This window comes from Vicia villosa, unplaced genomic scaffold (genome assembly GCF_029867415.1).
Source record: "Vicia villosa cultivar HV-30 ecotype Madison, WI unplaced genomic scaffold, Vvil1.0 ctg.000077F_1_1, whole genome shotgun sequence".
Lineage (NCBI taxonomy): Eukaryota > Viridiplantae > Streptophyta > Magnoliopsida > Fabales > Fabaceae > Vicia > Vicia villosa.
In genome coordinates, this window is record NW_026705001.1 from 386,900 (window position 1) to 405,609 (window position 18,710).

Sequence of the window (18,710 nt, forward strand, 5' to 3'; positions counted from 1 at the left end):
GCTATCGGGTCCTCCATTTAACTCATCTGTCGCTAAAGCTTGCTCTTTCATATGGAAGATTAAAGCTCCCTCTAAATTCATCATTTTCGGGTGGAGGGTAATTCACAAAAGGATAGCCACTAAGGATCTGTTACTCAAAAGAGGCATCCTGGATTATAACAGTTTGCTGTGTGTTTTTTGCTTCTCGGAGGAAGAATGTTTACCGCATATTCTTGGAGGTTGTCGGGTTCTCGCGGCTATTTGGAAGAAGGTAATAGAGTGGATCGTTTATGAACACGGGTTAACAGTAGAAGAGTTCCAAGTCTTCCCTTTCTCTTTTGACAAGGTGCGGTGTGGTGTATTTGGGTGAGGCGTAATGATATCGATTTTAATAACGGTTCCTTTAGTTTTTCGGAATGTATTTCGGAGATCATTTTCATTTCTTGGAAGTGGTTATCCACTAGCTACAAGCTTGTGAACTTATGTGATTTTTTCGTGTGGAGTACTCAACCTCTTATCTGTTTTGAGTAGTTGAGGTTCTTCGTTTGTATCGGGAGCAGTATCCCTTATACTCTCATTCTAATACAATTGCTTGTTGAAAAAAAAAATCAAAATGGAAGGTTTTAAAATGAAACTCGCAATAATTTATTCTTTATCCACCCTTCACTATTCTAGCCACTAGACCCATTGAAACACAAGATCCCTCCCTATAACTAGCAACAAGGGGATTCTTCATCGTGTCAAAAGGTGCTCTTAAATATTAACGTCGTTAATTGTTAAATTGACGGAAACCTTGCACTCAGAGATTCCTTATATGTTGTTGTTGTTGTTGCCCTCCAACGTGTCTTCTGAAATCTGAATGGTGTGAATTGGAATTCATATGTGGCGAGGCAATATAACTCTCCACATCTCAAACTCACACTTCAGCCATAAATCCACACTTCGCTCGTGCTTCTCTTGTGCTAATAACAAGTCTAACACTTCCCCTTTCCCTTTATATAAGAAGTATCGATGTCTCTTCCTGAATATCTACTCAAACACCTTAACAATTATATCAATTAGCATCTAACATTAACTTTCCTGTTAGCTAGCTAGTCACTTATTCAGGACACTACATTTTGTTCTTCTTCTTGTCATACACTCTTAAAAAATGACATTCATTTCCAGTGTTGTTGCTCCATGGTGCAAGAAGCATGGAAATGTTCATGACAGTGTTGTTTGGTATGACTATCCTCTTGCAATTTGTAATGAAGGAGACGATGACGACGATGGTGATTATGACTATGCTCCAGCAGCCTAAACTCATCATCTGTCTTATTGATTTTGGTTACTACTTCAGTTAACTAGTATTAATTACTTTTAGTTATTAATGCTTATCTGGTTAATGATGATAATCTAGTTCTTTTTTGGTTGTAACGATTAGTACTAACTGAGAAGCATTATATTATCTGCTCTAATCTTACTTACCTAAATTATATGGATGATGTAGCATTGTAACCGCACTAATTATATTTTTAAGCAGCTTTTATTATGCAGAAAGAAAAACTATTGTTAGTAGACTTATGTTTTAGTTTGAGACTTACGTATTATTATGAATTATTATCAGACTAATGTTATATTTTGAGACTTATGTACTTATGTTATAAAGTCAATTGTCAACACTATATAATAAAAATTTATTAAGTTAATTGTCAACAAAATATTATATTCCAACGTATTAAAATCCAATATATCATAATCTAACATATTTTGGCAATACGAGCGTAAGACGCTGCCAATGTTGGAATTGGCCGGCAAATCCTACCATCCAAGAAGTCGCATCTTTAGTGCGATATTTTTTCCAATCGGTTGTGACAGTTGGCAACGAAAATCGTTCATTCATGTTTACCTGTTTATAAAATTAATATGAGAAGAAAGTCAAACAAGGATTGAACGTAACAAAGTTGAGTTTTTAATTACCTGAACCCAATGGTTTCCATTTAAAAACCCAATGCAGTAAATGTATGCATTAGGTGAATGTGCACTTGTCTTAGGAAAGTAACTCAAACCAGGGTAACCTAAAGAGACGAGAACGACGTTATACCGATTAGCTATTACATAGCCCATATCAAGTAATGTCATCCATTTATCTGGTGGCTGTTGTCCTAAAAAACCTATCACGAACAATTTTCTCACTTGTGAAAGGCGTACTCCAAATAATTCCTCATAGAGCTTGCTTCTAGGACCTATAATTTCTTTCTCCAATTCCCGACGAACCATTGACCATCCATCTGTGCCATAACCATACAAAGGTGCAATGGCTCTATACCCACAATTTCCACCGTCTCTTACATTAACAATGTATAAATGGTCTGATATAATCTAGAAATTGTACAATGAATTTATCACATTCTTTAACATTTGAGGTTTGGGATAACTGTGAACATGACCTCATTGAAGATTTTTGAGAAATCGAGTGTGCTTGATCAACATACTCATATCATGAAAGGTCACGATAAACATCATATCCCACAAATCTGTTCTCTTTCTTCTTCACCCTTCCTTTGGTTTTAATTTTTTCAGGCGGTGGATACATCTTTGTTTTAGCGGGATAAGCAATTTCACACACTATGCTTTTTAATGCTCTTTTTCCTACAACATCTAGTGACCTGAAGCTTTTCCAAATTTCATCAATTGCATTGGTCATGTCCACTTCTGATCCATCATTTGTATCTACATCTTGATTACCTTCCATATTTAGCTTTCTCCAATGAATATGAATAGCCTCAATTGGTATCGGATCACCACTCAATATATATCTCCCTAACTCACAAGCACATGGTAAACCATATACTCTTCTATGAATACACCCGCACTTTTGAGTGTTTGTACCCACCATGTCAATCCTCAACCACTCTTCAGCAATGCGCCTCAATGTAGCTCTTGATACTGAACCACGTAAATTCGCATAAAAAGGACTAGTGTGTGTATGCTCAACTTCATAAAAATTCTTATGAAATGAAGCTCTAATGTTGCCCACTTGTATCTTGATATTGTCATTCATAGCCTCTCAACATTTGCATAAATCACCTAAGCTGTTCTCTAACATTTGCTTAAGTTTCCAATGCGCAGACTCCACCCTTTAAATAAAACAAAACAACTGATTATCGGTAATATTAAGATAAAGAAACCATATCGATAAATGCATATAAACATACCTATTAGTTGTGGTGTTGCCCAAATGTTACACTTGATTAATTCATGCTTCAACAAATCTATGTCTATGCAGAGTCAACCATGTGTCATTCACATAATCAACAAAATCTTTGGAGTCAACACATGCATGCTCAAGTTGTTTCAACCTTTCATGGTACTCCTTCTCATCACTAGCCCTTTATAAGTTCATACCACATTTTCTCCACAGTTTCTCGCATATCATCTACAACATATTCCTTACACTTTGATTTCACATTTTTGTTGATGTGAAATCGGCACAACAAATTAGCTGTCTTTGGAAATACTGTTTCAATAGCTTTCATCAAAGCAAGATCTCTATCAGTCAAAATTATTTGTGGACAAAAATCCTGCTTAGTAAACAATTGTTTCAACTTATCAAATACCCAACAAAAATTCTCTGTCTGCTCAGATTCCATTTAGGCAAATGCAACAACAAATGTTAACTTAGTTTATGTCATACCAACTATTTCAAACAATGATTTCCTGTACTTTATTGTCTTGTATGTGCTGTCCATAATCAATACAATAGGAAACATATTCAACAACTTCACTGATTCTGGATGAGCCTAGAAAATATCTCTCACAACTTGTGACTCATCTTTTTTCCTACTCCAGTAAACATAACCTGATTCCTCTATCAACTTGAACAATTGTTGCATTTCCGTTATGGGACCCCTTATGTCTTTCTGTATCTTACTCTTATGTTTGTATATTTGTGTGATCTAAGTGACATTCTCCGGGTCACGCTCTTGCAATGACAATAATATGTGTCTTGGTGGAACATGACGTTTTGTCAAATCAACTATATGTTGCTGATCATCTGCATTTATTCGACTTACGAAAGCATGACCTTCAAATCTATCAGGTAAGCCATGGTTTTGAACTCCACATTTTACATCGATGTTCTATCCAGAACCATCTTTCGACGGTGTTGACCTAATTTTGAAAGGACAACCACATTTTTTACTAGCACTTTGTGTTTCACTATCTCCTTCTTTGTATTTTCCACCTCTATCACAACCAAATATTAATTTGTCACTTCTTCCTCTCTTGCCTATTTTGGTATCTGAACGAGTTATTATAACTGTCACTTTATTCCTGATTCCAACCTCCCTAATCCAGCTTGTCGCTTCTTCTCTTGTAGCAACTTTTTGACCAGTTAGAACGACATCTGTTGTGTCTGTGCATGTCTGATTTACATCGCATATCATCAAAGGAGGACCCACATTTATTAATGAATAAATAAATAAAATAAATAGTTAAGAAAATCGAACCGGAATACCAACATATAGGTTATCTGGTAGGTAAAGTAATAAAATCGAAACACCCACAACTGGGATTTCCAGTTTGTGCAAAAGTGAACCGGAAAACATGTGCATGGGTTATCCAGTTTATGAGAATAAAACCGGAACACACACAACTGAGATTTTCGATTTTGAAAATGATACGAACCGGCATTCTGCGTGTTGTGTTATCCGGTTGACATACGTAGAGTTGACACTTGTCCGTTTCGAATTACTTAGATGAATAGTAAAGATAAAAAATAAAAAGAAAATAAAAATAGAAAAGGATAAATTTGAAATATTTTCAAAATTGTAAGGATATAGAGATTACTATGTGGCAAGACAATATAACTCTCCGCATACCAAACTCAGACTCCAACCATAAATCCACACTTGTCTCCTGCTTTTCTTGTGCTAAAACAACTCTCACACATTCCCTTTCCCTTTATATAAGAGGTATATCGATTTCAATATATACTCAAACACCACTCTCACATTGAGAATAACTTATGACGCTTTCATAACATTCTATGTAGTATTTTTAATTTCTGGTGGATTGATCCGGTATAAATATTACTCTTAATATTTATACATATGTGAATACTTGATAGCTCTGTATCCATGTTTCGTGATATGTGATCATCAATCTATCCATATAAAAGTCTCAATATTTTAAAATTATCCCACTTTACAGTTTGCTTTCAAATGCATGATAATTATATCTGAAAGCAAAACCAATCAGTAGAAAAGGAAAAAAAAAATAATACAAATTTAAAGTTTGAACAAATGTATCTTTTGTAGTTGGAAATTTAAAAAATGGGATGAATTTGACTAAATTTAAGTGAAAAATGCCACAATATATCTAATTCGGCTTAACCGCAAGTATAAAAGGAGTCCAAAAAAGTGTCCCCTATAAAAAATACTCTACATTGCACTGAAGGATTCCTTGTATATACCCTCCAACAATGCCAATATGTGGTGAATTCCTGTTCTGCTGAGTTGTGTGAATTAGAATTCCTATGTGGCAAGACAATATAACTCTCCACATACCAAACTTACACCCCAACCATAAATCCACACTTCTCTCCTGCTTTTCTTGTGCTAAAATATGTCTCACATATCCCCCTCCCTTTATATAACAACATGTCCAGTCTCAAACAAATCAAGAATCATCAGTATTTTCTATTAACTTCTCTCGTGCTCTTCTTGTTTGTTGTCCTACACTTCTAAAAAAAATGGCATTCAATTCTAGAGTTGTTGTTCCATGGTGCAAGAAGCAAATTAAAAATTGTGATAGTGTTGTTTGGGATGGCTATCCTTTTGCAGTTTGCAATGAAGGAGACGATGATGACGACGGTGATTATGATTATGCTCCTGCAACATAAACTAATTATCTGTCTCACACTACAAAAAATCACGTCTGTAGCGACGTGGAATCCATGACACAACATGGAATATCACGTCAGAACGTGAAATTAGCGACATGGTCATATACGTCGCCTGGGAGTGCGTGGGAACTTTATTGTGTTGTGTTTATCACGTCACAAATTTGTGACATGGCATTCACGTCGCTAATCTTGCACAATTACCAAGCCTCCATCTGCAACTGGGACAGACAAGGTATGCAAAAAGCAGATGGCATAGTACACGAAGAAAAGTTGTGGCGTGTTTTCCATATCACTGATTTGTGACATGTAAAACACGTCGCTAATTTTGAAATTAATTTTGGAAGTTGCGACGTGTCTTACATGTCACAAATCAGTGACATGGAAAACACGCCACAAACATTAAAATGTTTTTAAAAAAAAAATCTGATTTTTATTATTATAAAAAAAAATTATTATTAATATTATTTGTTGAAAATTAATAAATATTAATAAAAATATTTATTTAGTTAAATTAATAATAATAATAACTAAATACAAAAATATATTAAACTACTAAAATATATTATATTTATAATATAATATCCAAAATACTAACATATAAAATTTTGTTATCTCATACAATTTAAAATTAAAATAAAAATAAAATTCATCCTAAAAAATCATCATCGGGATCGGGATAATTATCAAGGTTGAAATCATCATCATTCTCTTGCTCAGTGTCAGCCGCTCCCACGTTTCCTCTAGACGGTTGACCACCACTTTGTTGAGACTGCATAAATAACCGCATTTGTTGTTGCATCTCTGCTTGCATCTTCGCCATTGCCTCTATTTGTTGTTGTTGCATCTCTGCTTGCATCTTCGCCATTGCCTCTATTTGCCGTTGTTGCCCCTCCACTTGTGCTTTTAGCGCCGCCTCACGTTCATCCATTTGGGCCTTTAGCTCCGCCTCACGTTGCGCTAACTCGCATCTCGCCTCAGTTAGAGCCAACTGTCTTATTGTTTTCATTACTTGCGGTGCCAATTGTGTTGGACGTGACAATCCTTCCCCATCTCTAACTCTTTGAAATAAATTTCGATGTCCACTTCTCAAGCTTCCCGCCAAATTTCCCGCACCAAAAAAACATCCATTAGGCCCTTTTCCGTCAATGACTTCACTTCAAATATAAAAATCAACATCTGGATGAAGCGACTTTCCTTCTCTAGGAGTATATTTGGGATTAGCGACCAAAAAATCCACAAGCTTTGTTTGATAATCCTCCTACACATAAAATAGAATAAAAATTATGTATATATAACTTAAATTAAATTATATTAAATAATAAATTGAAAATTAGTTGCCACGTGATTTACATGCCACAACATCAGAGTTGCCACATGAAAATCACGCTGGAACTTTTTAGTTGCCACGTGAAAATAACATCACAAAATTGCCCTTAAATATAAAAAAATAATAAAAATTGAATAACTTACCAAAGCTTTTCGAGTACGCTCGTCAACTAAATCACCCGATTTTTTTGTCCTAGTTTCTTTAACCAACTCGATCATGAGTGGTTGTCTCCCCAACCTTTTAGCCTAAAAAATAAAATTAACTTTAATTAAAAAACAAATAATTAATCAAAACATAACTTTAAAAAGTGACAATAATTACCATGCGTCGAGAATGTTCGTAAGTGCTTATACTTCCAACTGCATTAAGGTGACCTCCTTTTTCAGATGCCCTCATTTTTTTAGCATTTTCAGACTTAGCTTTAAATTCCTTTGAATTCCAATATGCAATAAGTTTTTCAAGAACTTCTTAGCCCAACCACCCAGGACGACTACCATCACGTTCCCAACGTGTCAGAAAGTCTTTTTGATGTTCTGCTGAAATAATTTTTTTTAACAAGTTTCTCGCTCATTGGATCCCACGTACACTTTTCCTGAATACATTAAAATAAACTGTTAGAAAACTATAGTAAAAAAAATTTAAAAAAACAATGACTCGAAAAAATATATTAATTGTACCTTAAAGCAATTAATTACCAAGCATTTTTATTTGTAACATCTCCAAAAGTCGTCCAAGCTTCTTTATACATTTGCTGAATCACATAGTACACACACCTGGCAGCAGTCCGACTCGGCCCAAACCTAAACAACAATTATGTTAATTAGCATGCATTAAATATAAATTTATATTAAAAAAAGGAAATGTAAACTTAATAAAAATTTAATATATAAGATACTTACGAATTTCCAGCGGGCCAAATATAATATCTACCGTCAATGATATGAATCTCACCCGGATCATCCTCCCCCTGAACATCGTCACCATCAGACTGAACATCATCTGCATCCTGCACAGTATCATCCCCACCCGACTCCACATGATCATCCTCACGTGCAGGTATATGAGTGGGATGCGGGGTGTGGGATCCCCCAGTCTGCTGGAAGCGTGGGGGCATCGGTGTCAGCTGGAAGGATAAGGGCACCTGTGTGGGATATGGAGTGTGGGATCCTCCAGTCTGCTGGAATCCTGGGGGCACCTGTGTGTTAGGTGGAAAGCTAGCAGATCCTCCAGTCTGCTGGAATCCTGGGGGCACCTGTGTGTTAGGTGGAAAACTATATCCTCCAGTCTGCTGGTATGATGAAAAACTAGGTCCTGCAGTCTGCTGAAACGGATAACTATAGTCCATAGGTGGGCGAATAAAAGATGGTGACCCAAACATAGGCCTCCCCTGAGAGGAGAGTAATGACGTAAGAGGTTGGGTACTGGCCATGGACATGTAACCTGCTAGCTGACTCTGTGGGGGGGGGGCACACTGCTGTCTGAGGAGACTGGCATACTACTGCTCTTGGGCGTCGGGTCTTCTGACCCTTACCCTTCTCAGATCGGGATGACATTTTACCTATTTATTGAGAATAAACAATTAATAAAATATATACATTCACACAAATATATTCAAACATGTTTTCATTAACACATTCAATAGATGGTTCATTAAGTAAAATTACAAAAAACACATTCTCTTATAAATACATTTATTATTCTAAATCTACAGGCTCTTCATACATATCATTATCATCATTTGATGTGATACTATCCTCAGACCCAACGCCTTCGTGCTCTTCATTCACATTATCTTCAACCAACAATACAGAAGCATCAACTTCATACCCCTCATTTGTTATATCAGACAAATTGGTAATTTGCTCAACTGCAATGACATCATTAATTGGTCCAACTTCATCAACTTGGTAAGCAAGATCTTCCACTAGATCGTCAGTTTCAATATGGCCTATTGGTTTTGTTTTTATAACAACACACAACCCTCGCTTACGTGGCACAAATGAAGGATAAGGAACATAATAAACTTGCCTAACAAGATGTGACATTATGAAAGGGTCGTACTCTTTGTACCTTCGCTCCATTTGAATCTCAACAGTACCATATGTCTTGTCTATTTTTGTGCCTCTAGTTGGATCTTACCATTCACAGTAAAACAAGACAACTTTATTCTCAGAGTCCAAGTAATTGTATACTAACTCGTAGATATGTTTAACAAAGCCATAGAAATCATCTTCACCCCCATCTGTAACTCCTTTTACGAATACACCACTATTTTTTGTTTTTTTCCCTTCAGTCCAAGTCTCAGTGTGAAATTTATATCCGTTCACGAAGTATGTGTGCCATTCGTTTGCGCTTAGAATAGGGCCTTCACACAAATTTCTCAAATGGAGTATTTCTGGTGTCGGTGTAACAATGCATGACAATCTATCATTGAACCAAGATGGAAATTGTGCATGAATGACACTGGATGTTGGTTGTACACCGGTGCTTTGAAAATAGATGTTGTTAAATTCCCTATAAAAAAACACACTATAAGTTTCAAGGTAATAATATTTACACACTATAGATAAAATAATGGTTGGGTATACTTACTCAAGATACGGTTTAACTTCGACGCAGTTGATCAACACATGAACATGTGCGGATTGCATTTCTTGTTGGGTCAACCAATGAACACCTTTCTTTCCAGATGGACGACCTGGAAGCCCAAAGACTGATAAGGTGAATTGGCTTCTTTCGTTAACATTTACGGGATTCCTTATGATTCTTGGGGTTAACATTAAGTTGTTGAAATAGTGACTGCAAAAATGTGATGTCTCCCGATGCAAGTAATGTGAACATATGGATCCTTCAACTCTAGCTTTATTTTTCACGGATCTCTTAGAATCACCCATAAACCTTTCAAATGGATACATCCACCTATAATGAACAGGTCCTCCAAGATAAGCTTCGTATGCAAGATGCACAGGTAGATGTTCCATGGAGTCAAAAAATCCAGGAGGAAATATTTGTTCCAACTTACAGAGAATGATTGGAATATTTTGGTCCAACTTAATGATATCATCCATTCTTAAAGTTGAGGCACAAATATCTCTAAAAAATTGACTGATTTCAGTCAGTGGATTAAGCACATGTTTTGGTAGAGAACCAAACGCAATTGGCAGCAATTGTTCCATAAATATGTGGCAATCATGACTTTTCATGCCATGCAACTTCCCAGTGTTAGCGTCGGCACACCTTGCTAAGTTTGAAGAATATCCGTCGGGCATTCTCAATTCTTTTAACCATCTACAAACTGCTTTAGCTTCTTGTGAAGTCAGAGTGTAACAAGCCTTGGGTTGAGGCTTCAACTCCAACTCTTTTGATTACACCATTTTTTCATGTCATGTCTCGCCTTCTCATTATCCTTTGTTTTGTCTTTAACATCCATCACTGTGTTAAATATATTATCAAAAAAATTCTTCTCAATGTGCATAACATCCAGATTATGGCGTAACAAATTATCTTTCCAATACGGGAGGTCCCAAAATATACTTCTTTTTGTCCAATTGTGTTCGACCCCGTATCCTGGAATTCTACATGCTTTACCCGTATCTGTGAATTTTGGGTGGTGACAAACTTGTTCCCATACTGCACCCGGTGACAGTCGAGGCGGAGGAAGATCTTTTACCACTTTGTCTTTTTTAAAATCTGTCTTATTTCTTCTATAGGTATGATTTATTGGTAGGAATCGGCGATGACAATCAAACCACGAGCTCTTCCCCCTTTCTCTAACGTAAACGCCGTAGAGCTTCCCATGCAATGCGGACAACCCATTTTTCCATGTGTACCCCAACCAGACAACATGCCATATGCTGGAAAGTCGTTAATCGTCCACATCAAGGTTGCTCGCAAAGTAAAGTTTTGTTTACGGGATATATCATAGGTGCATACTCCAATCCACAACCTTTTCAAATCATCAATTAGAGGTTGTAAGTACACATAAATTCCAACTTTTGGACTCGACGGTCCTGGAATGATACATGTTAGAAACATGTACGGTTTTGTCATGCACATCTCAGGAGGGAGGTTGTAAGGGGTTACAATAACTGGCCAACAAGAATATGCGGTTCCCGACCCTTGTACATATGGAGTAAATCCATTAGAGCATAATCCAAGCCTGACATTTCTAGGTTCAGCGGCAAAATCAGGATGTATTCGATCAAAGTGCTTCCAAGCCTCGCCATCAGATGGATGTCGCATAGTGCCCGGACTTGTTTTGTTTGTATGATGCCATGTCATCTGACTTGCACTATGCATTGAAGCAAACATTATTTTTAACCTTGGTATGATCGGAAGATAAAACATGGACTTCACTGCGACACGTGTTTGCTTATGGTCAACAGCTTTATTTTGAATTTGATATCTTGGACTCTCACAAAACTTACATTCCTCCAACATTCCATCATTAGTACCAAACTCATTGTCATAAAATAACATGCAACCATTAGTGCAACAATCAATTTTTCTTACATTTAAACCCAACTTCGACACCAACTTCTTTGCATCTTTAAATGTTGTAGGTAAGTTGTCTTTCATAGGAGTTGAGTCCAACATCATTTTTGGGAAGAATTCCAAACACTGATCTGGAACATTCCAATTTGCCTTAGCAGCCAATAATCTCACACACATCGATAATTTTAAATCTGACGACCCCTCAAACAACGGTATATTCATCTCATTCAACATCTGATAAAATCTTTGCGCTTCCTCATTTGGCAACTCTTCTCCATCAAAATCTTCAGGTTGATCATAGGCCACGTTCACGCCAAAAGCATCCTCAACCATCTCACCGATCATATTAAAGTTTTCCTCATATTCCATAGTCGGTCTACTGCTTGAAGCATGAGTATACTAGTCTCTGGCACGTTCATCGGCAAATTTTCACCGTTAAACGTCCACACCCAATAATTTTTAATAAAACCCCTTCTATGCAAATGACGTGTTACTTCCTCTGGATCACTAATTATACGTCTACATTCACATTTAAGACAAGGACACCTAACTCCCCCTTCACTTCGACAACATTCCTGAACAAATGCCCACTTGATAAACCCATCAACTCCTTCTACGAAATTTGGTTTAAGTGCACGTCTTCCTGGTTCCAATCTATCGTACATCCAACTACGATAGTACAGATAATATTCCATACTGCATATTTGTACAATCATTACACTAATTAATCTATAACATTTATGTAAACTATATATATATATATATATATATATATATATATATATATAACTTTTTTATCTAACATATATATTCTCACATAATATATAACATATTCTCACATACATTAGCTATTATACAAAATCTATAACATATAACAAGCATATTCTCACATAATATATAAACTTTATTCTTTTAAAAAAAATAGAATGTATAAATCATGTTTTTAATAACTCATGTAACACCCCATATCTACCCCGCAATTATAAGCGAAAATCAGAGTGCACTTAAAAATATTCATCAAAGATGGGATGTCACAATTCCACTTAACCAAACAAACATACTTATATTGCATTTAATAAAGATACATAGCATTCGGAACAAAACTTCATTCACCATTTACAACTTAAACTTATAAACATCTTTATTATTCAACTTAACACAAGTGTCATCATGGAATACAATAATCAAGTAATAATGACTAATCCCCCCGAGTGCTACGTATCAGAGCAATGGACACCAACTCGACTTGCCATAAAGCAACATAAAGACTTCACATAAATAACCTCGGACATCCACGACTAATCTTGAGTACCTGCCCATTTCCCATGGTAGGGGAAATATCAACAAAGGGGTGAGATATCTTACAATATAAAGAAATGCATGATAAATAATATAGGAGATATAAATCATACATAATTTCACCACTTCGCATCACATAACATCTTGCAACAAGTTTCACCGCAAAATAACTTATCAATATAATACAGTTTTCAAAACGGCAACGATGTCATTAATCACATATTCAAATATACAAGTATGATATCAAATACGTCCCAACAAACACATCATTATCACGTCACAACAAACACCTCGTCATCTCAACAATCCAAACACAATTCAAATGCAATTCAAATGCGACTCGAATGTGACTCAAACTTATGCATATGCATGTGGTACCATTGGAGTAAAACTCCCGTCTCAAATAGTTTGCCATTGGGCCGTCTCAAACATTTGCCACAAGGGCCGTCTCAAACATTTGCCACAAGGGCCGTCTCAAACAATGCAATGGATGCGACTCAAATGATGCACATCCACAAACACAACTTAAACCACTTAATCAACTTAAACGACATAATCAACTTGAACAACATAATCAACTTAAACAACATAATCAACTTAAACAACATAATCAACTTAAACAACATAATCAACTTAAACAACATAACCACATCAACTAAACAACATCAACTCAATGCCAAGGTTCTATGGCAATAACCGTATCATAGTAATTTACCACATCTCAATCACATCATCACATCATTTCAACATACAACATCTATTCAACTTCATTCTTATCAACATAATACAAATTATCAATAGTGACCATAGGATCTACAACAACAACGACAAATTCCACATACTAGCGACAACGACAATAAATTCATCATGTTAACAACAACCACAAATTCATCATATTATAACAAACATCACCGATTCATCATATTGCCAACATCATCAACACATTCATCATATTCCTTAATTCAAGTAATCATCATAACATGTTATATTCATTTTCATATATATTGTTAAGTCATCGCATGACATCATCGTCGACTCATACATATCAAATACGCACAATTAATCGCATATAGCATACAACATGTTTATTAATCATGCATATCATCACATACATCATTATCTCATTCATCATAATGAAGGTACTTATCATCATCTCAATAACATTGTATCATCATAAGAAAACATACATCAAGTTATACTACAACATGGTTATGTCAATTCATCGCAAAGAGCATACTTCATATATTAACACAACATAGTTCATCACTTAATCCTAATAAACATAATAGGAGACTATATCATATTAATCATTTTATTGCATTATGATATAGTTCATTGCGTTAGCTTTCCAACGCTTTGAACGGCGCCTAAAACGGAGTTACGGATCAAAAGTTACATCATTTCAAAGTTTGGAAAAAGTTCTGCAAAACAGGGTTCGCGGCGCCAACAGGGTTCGCGGCGCGAACTGAGCGAATTCAAAAATTCCTAAATTTCTGCCAGACAGTTCGCGGCGCGAACTGGCGATTTCAGAAACCCCTAAAACACGAAAACAGCATACGAATTTCATCCCAAAACCCCTAAACTCAACCCAATCAAGCTGGAAAACACCAATCATCACGAACATCCACAGAATACATGTTATAAACACAAATACAACACATATTATGGATCTTCTAACATCACAACATCATTAGGCATCAATTAAACACATTTCCAATCATCAATTTACACATTTGTTCATAAACCCTAACATCTCTACACACAACTTCCATGGAGAATAACATACAATCTAACCCACCATATACATCATCATGCCAACCCTTAGAGAGTAAGAACCCCACCCTTACCTTATCAAAAGCTTCATCTTCATCAATGGAGTTCTTCCTCTTCATGCCATAACTTTCTCTTCTTTCTCCCCTTCTTTCTCTTCTTTCTCTTCTTTCTCTTCTTCTTTCTCTTCTTTTTCCCCAAAATGAGTTATGAGGCCAAACCTCTAAAACCCTAACTCTTACTATCCATTCTCACTAATGGGCTTAACCCACAATCCAATCTCTTATGTCATATTTCTTCCACTTAGGCCCAATTCATAATCTCTCTTTAATTAATCAATTAAGCCAAATAACACACATAATTGAATAATCACATAACATCACGAATATTATTCCCAATAATAATCCACAACTACAATTGCTCCTTAACTTAATTAATACCAACTCGCAATTGTATTTCTCTGACTAATTAATCCGACCATAAACTTAACTGCTCAAATCAACATGTTAATCCATTACGTTTGTAGAATAATACCGATAAACCTCGACTTCAACTAATTCCAACGATTAAATCCTTGATTAATCTAATTAAATAATTAATTAGATTCGGGGCGTTATAACTCTCCCCCACTTAGAAAATTTTCGTCCTCGAAAATCCATCCAACATAACCGTCCTCAACTTCGCTTCCAAGTCTCCAATTCTCAATTGCATTTGACAATACTTTGACAACCAAAACAACTCAATCTGACTTAAATCCAGTGTCAATTATTCGACATCTCAACGACATACTCTTTAAAAACTTACCAACCACCTCAGGAACCTCCCGGCTTATTAATACTTATGGTAGCAACAACCTTAACTCGCTTATACATGGAGATACAATCTCACTTCATTAACTTAGCAACAGATTCGTCACTGCTCAACAATACCTTGACATATGATCCTTAAGGTAGTAACAATCATAATCCTCATATACTTGGGTGTTCAACTCCACACTATTATCGTATTAACAACATTCTCAACACCAGAACACATACTTACTTCCATTCTCATAATTATACATGATAATCTTCAACAAACACCAACAGCTCTATCTCCGCCTCGTCATATCACTCTTATAGTGACATCAACATAGCCAGCATACTCAACTCAGTCATAGTACAAAATATCATTTCTTACTTACAGAGTCCAACAAAAATATCGCGACAACGGAAACCAACTCACTATAACATCAACTTAACAAGATTACTCGACGAATACACCCAACTCCACCATCAACTAACAACTCTAGTATTGTCCTTATAAACTCGGCAAAAATACCATATTTCTGATACCTCGTTCTCCTCTTAACAGCCCACCAAATCATACATGCAGATACAAACATATCCTTCCCTTAGGCTTCCGATACCTAGTTCTTCACCTCTAACAAACACACACGCATAGAAACTGCGTCACCTTACACATCTGCTGCGCAACTCTGATAATCCATCTTAAGTCACTGTCCACGTTATATCTTTCCATCAATTGTATGGTTCACAAGTCTTAATCTAGTTCAGACTTCTTTAAACATCCATTACCAAAATCGATGCTCACTCGACATCATCAATCCTTCACTTTGCGACGTTATCTCGCCTATAAACCAACTTCTCTGACCTGTTCGTTACTTCTTAATCATTCATGGATACTTTTCCGTTAATTCCCACCAACTAGAGAACAACTATCTTCACGACGTAACATTCATCCCTTTATGCACTATCAAGTTAGCAAGACACGTCTATACCATTCAATCATGATTTCGTCTACTATCAACAAGAGATTAAGGGTGATCAAGTCCTCAATTTGTCAATAGATAGCCGACAGCCATAATGGAGTATAAACCATCATTACCAACATTAATAATATTCTTTTCCAACTTGTATTCATATCACCAGAAGTACTATAATTCCATAATTCACTAATCTTCCAAAATCATCCGAAAACGCTAACACCGACGTCTTGCAGCTACCTTCTAAAACACCTCTTATGATACATCAGAACAAAATTCTTGTACGCCATTATCTGCACTTCTTATTACTGAAATCATACTCATCTCTTTGCACTACCAATTCTTACTCGCGCTTCAGAAAGTTTCAACAACTTCAACGGCTTCTACTACTGCCTCAATCACTTGCATCAATCTTACAACAATACTCCTTTTAATCACTGATCCAACATCGACATCTTACGCAAGTTTGCTCAACCAATAACTTCACAGTCCATCAGCAGCACTGGAACATCGCACTTTCTAAATTCTATCTTCTAGAATTTATTCTCGTTACTTACAGTTAGCTTCAGACACATCCGGAGCTTGCAACATACTCGCATACCAACAACCTCTACATAGCTCCTCATCCTTCGAGAAGTGAACATCAAAAATCCCTGCTCATCCTCTTCCTCAAGATGCTCCACTTAATTAAGAACAAAAATCTTAAATCCAAGTCACCTTCGATTCGGAAAACAACAAACTCCAACAACACTTGCACTGTCGCCCTCAGCAGCAATATACTAACACCTTACAACTGAACACATTTGAGAAGCATAGCTTCTCCCCCACTTAGCTTCAAACCAACTCCTGCAGACAAACGATCAGAAGAACAACAAGTACCGATAGTGTTTCACACACTCGTCGTGTACACGGGAATAAACAACATTAGACAACATTGGTCGGACAGACCGACCTGCTCTGATACCACTATTGTAACACCCCAAATCTACCCCGCAATTATAAGCGAAAATCAGAGTGCACTTAAAAATATTCAGCAAAGATGGGATGTCACAATTCGACTTAACCAAACAAACATACTTATATTGCATTTAATAAAGATACATAGCATTCGGAACAAAACTTCATTCACCACTTACAACTTAAACTTATAAACATCTTTATTATTCAACTTAACACAAGTGTCATCATGGAATACAATAATCAAGTAATAATGACTAATCCCCCCGAGTGCTACGTATCAGAGCAATGGACACCAACTCGACTTGCCATAAAGCAACATAAAGACTTCACATAAATAACCTCGGACCTCCACGACTAATCTTGAGTACCTGCCCATTTCCCATGGGAGGGGAAATATCAGCAAAGGGGTGAGATATCTTACAATATAAAGGAATGCATGATAAATAATATAGGAGATATAGATCATACATGATTTCACCACTTCGCATCACATAACATCTTGCAACAAGTTTCACCGCAAAACAACTTATCAATATAATACAGTTTTCAAAACGGCAACGATGTCATTAATCACATATTCAAATATACAAGTATGATATCAAATACGTCCCAACAAACACATCATTATCACGTCACAACAAACACCTCGTCATCTCAACAATCCAAACACAATTCAAATGCAATTCAAATGCGACTTGAATGTGACTCAAACTTATGCATATGCATGTGGTACCATTGGAGTAAAACTCCCGTCTCAAACAGTTTGCCATTGGGCCGTCTCAAACATTTGCCACAAGGGCCGTCTCAAACAATGCAATGGATGCGACTCAAATGATGCACATCCACAAACACAACTTAAACCACTTAATCAACTTAAACGACATAATCAACTTGAACAACATAATCAACTTAAACAACATAATCAACTTAAACAACATAATCAACTTAAACAACATAACCACATCAACTAAACAACATCAACTCAATGCCAAGGTTCTATGGCAATAACCGTATCATAGTAATTTACCACATCTCAATCACATCATCACATCATTTCAACATACAACATCTATTCAACTTCATTCTTATCAACATAATACAAATTATCAATAGTGACCATAGGATCTACAACAACAACGACAAATTCCACATACTAGCGACAACGACAATAAATTCATCATGTTAACAACAACCACAAATTCATCATATTATAACAAACATCACCGATT

At 36.1% G+C, this 18,710-nt stretch overlaps 1 protein-coding gene across 1 annotated transcript; it reads right to left on the minus strand.

Moving 5' to 3' along the window:
- Positions 1 to 1,711: 1,711 nt before the first annotated feature.
- LOC131623740 (uncharacterized) lies at positions 1,712 to 3,022 on the minus strand. Its single transcript, XM_058894763.1, has 3 exons — positions 2,480 to 3,022; positions 1,939 to 2,340; positions 1,712 to 1,867 (listed from the first exon to the last, which is right to left on the minus strand). Exons 1-3 carry the CDS (start codon positions 3,020 to 3,022, stop codon positions 1,712 to 1,714), a joined length of 1,101 nt encoding a protein of 366 aa, XP_058750746.1.
- Between the last annotated feature and the right edge of the window lie 15,688 nt (positions 3,023 to 18,710).

Excerpts from the sequence above, each read along its gene's own strand:
- LOC131623740 (XM_058894763.1), bottom strand. The coding sequence starts at position 3,022 with ATGAATGACAATATCAAGATACAAGTGGGCAACATTAGAGCTTCATTT. Across the intron at positions 2,341-2,479 it reads ACAGATTTGTGGGATATGAT|ATTATATCAGACCATTTATA; the intron begins GTTTATCGTGAC and ends TACAATTTCTAG. Across the intron at positions 1,868-1,938 it reads ATGGAAACCATTGGGTTCAG|GTAAACATGAATGAACGATT; the intron begins GTAATTAAAAAC and ends TTTTATAAACAG.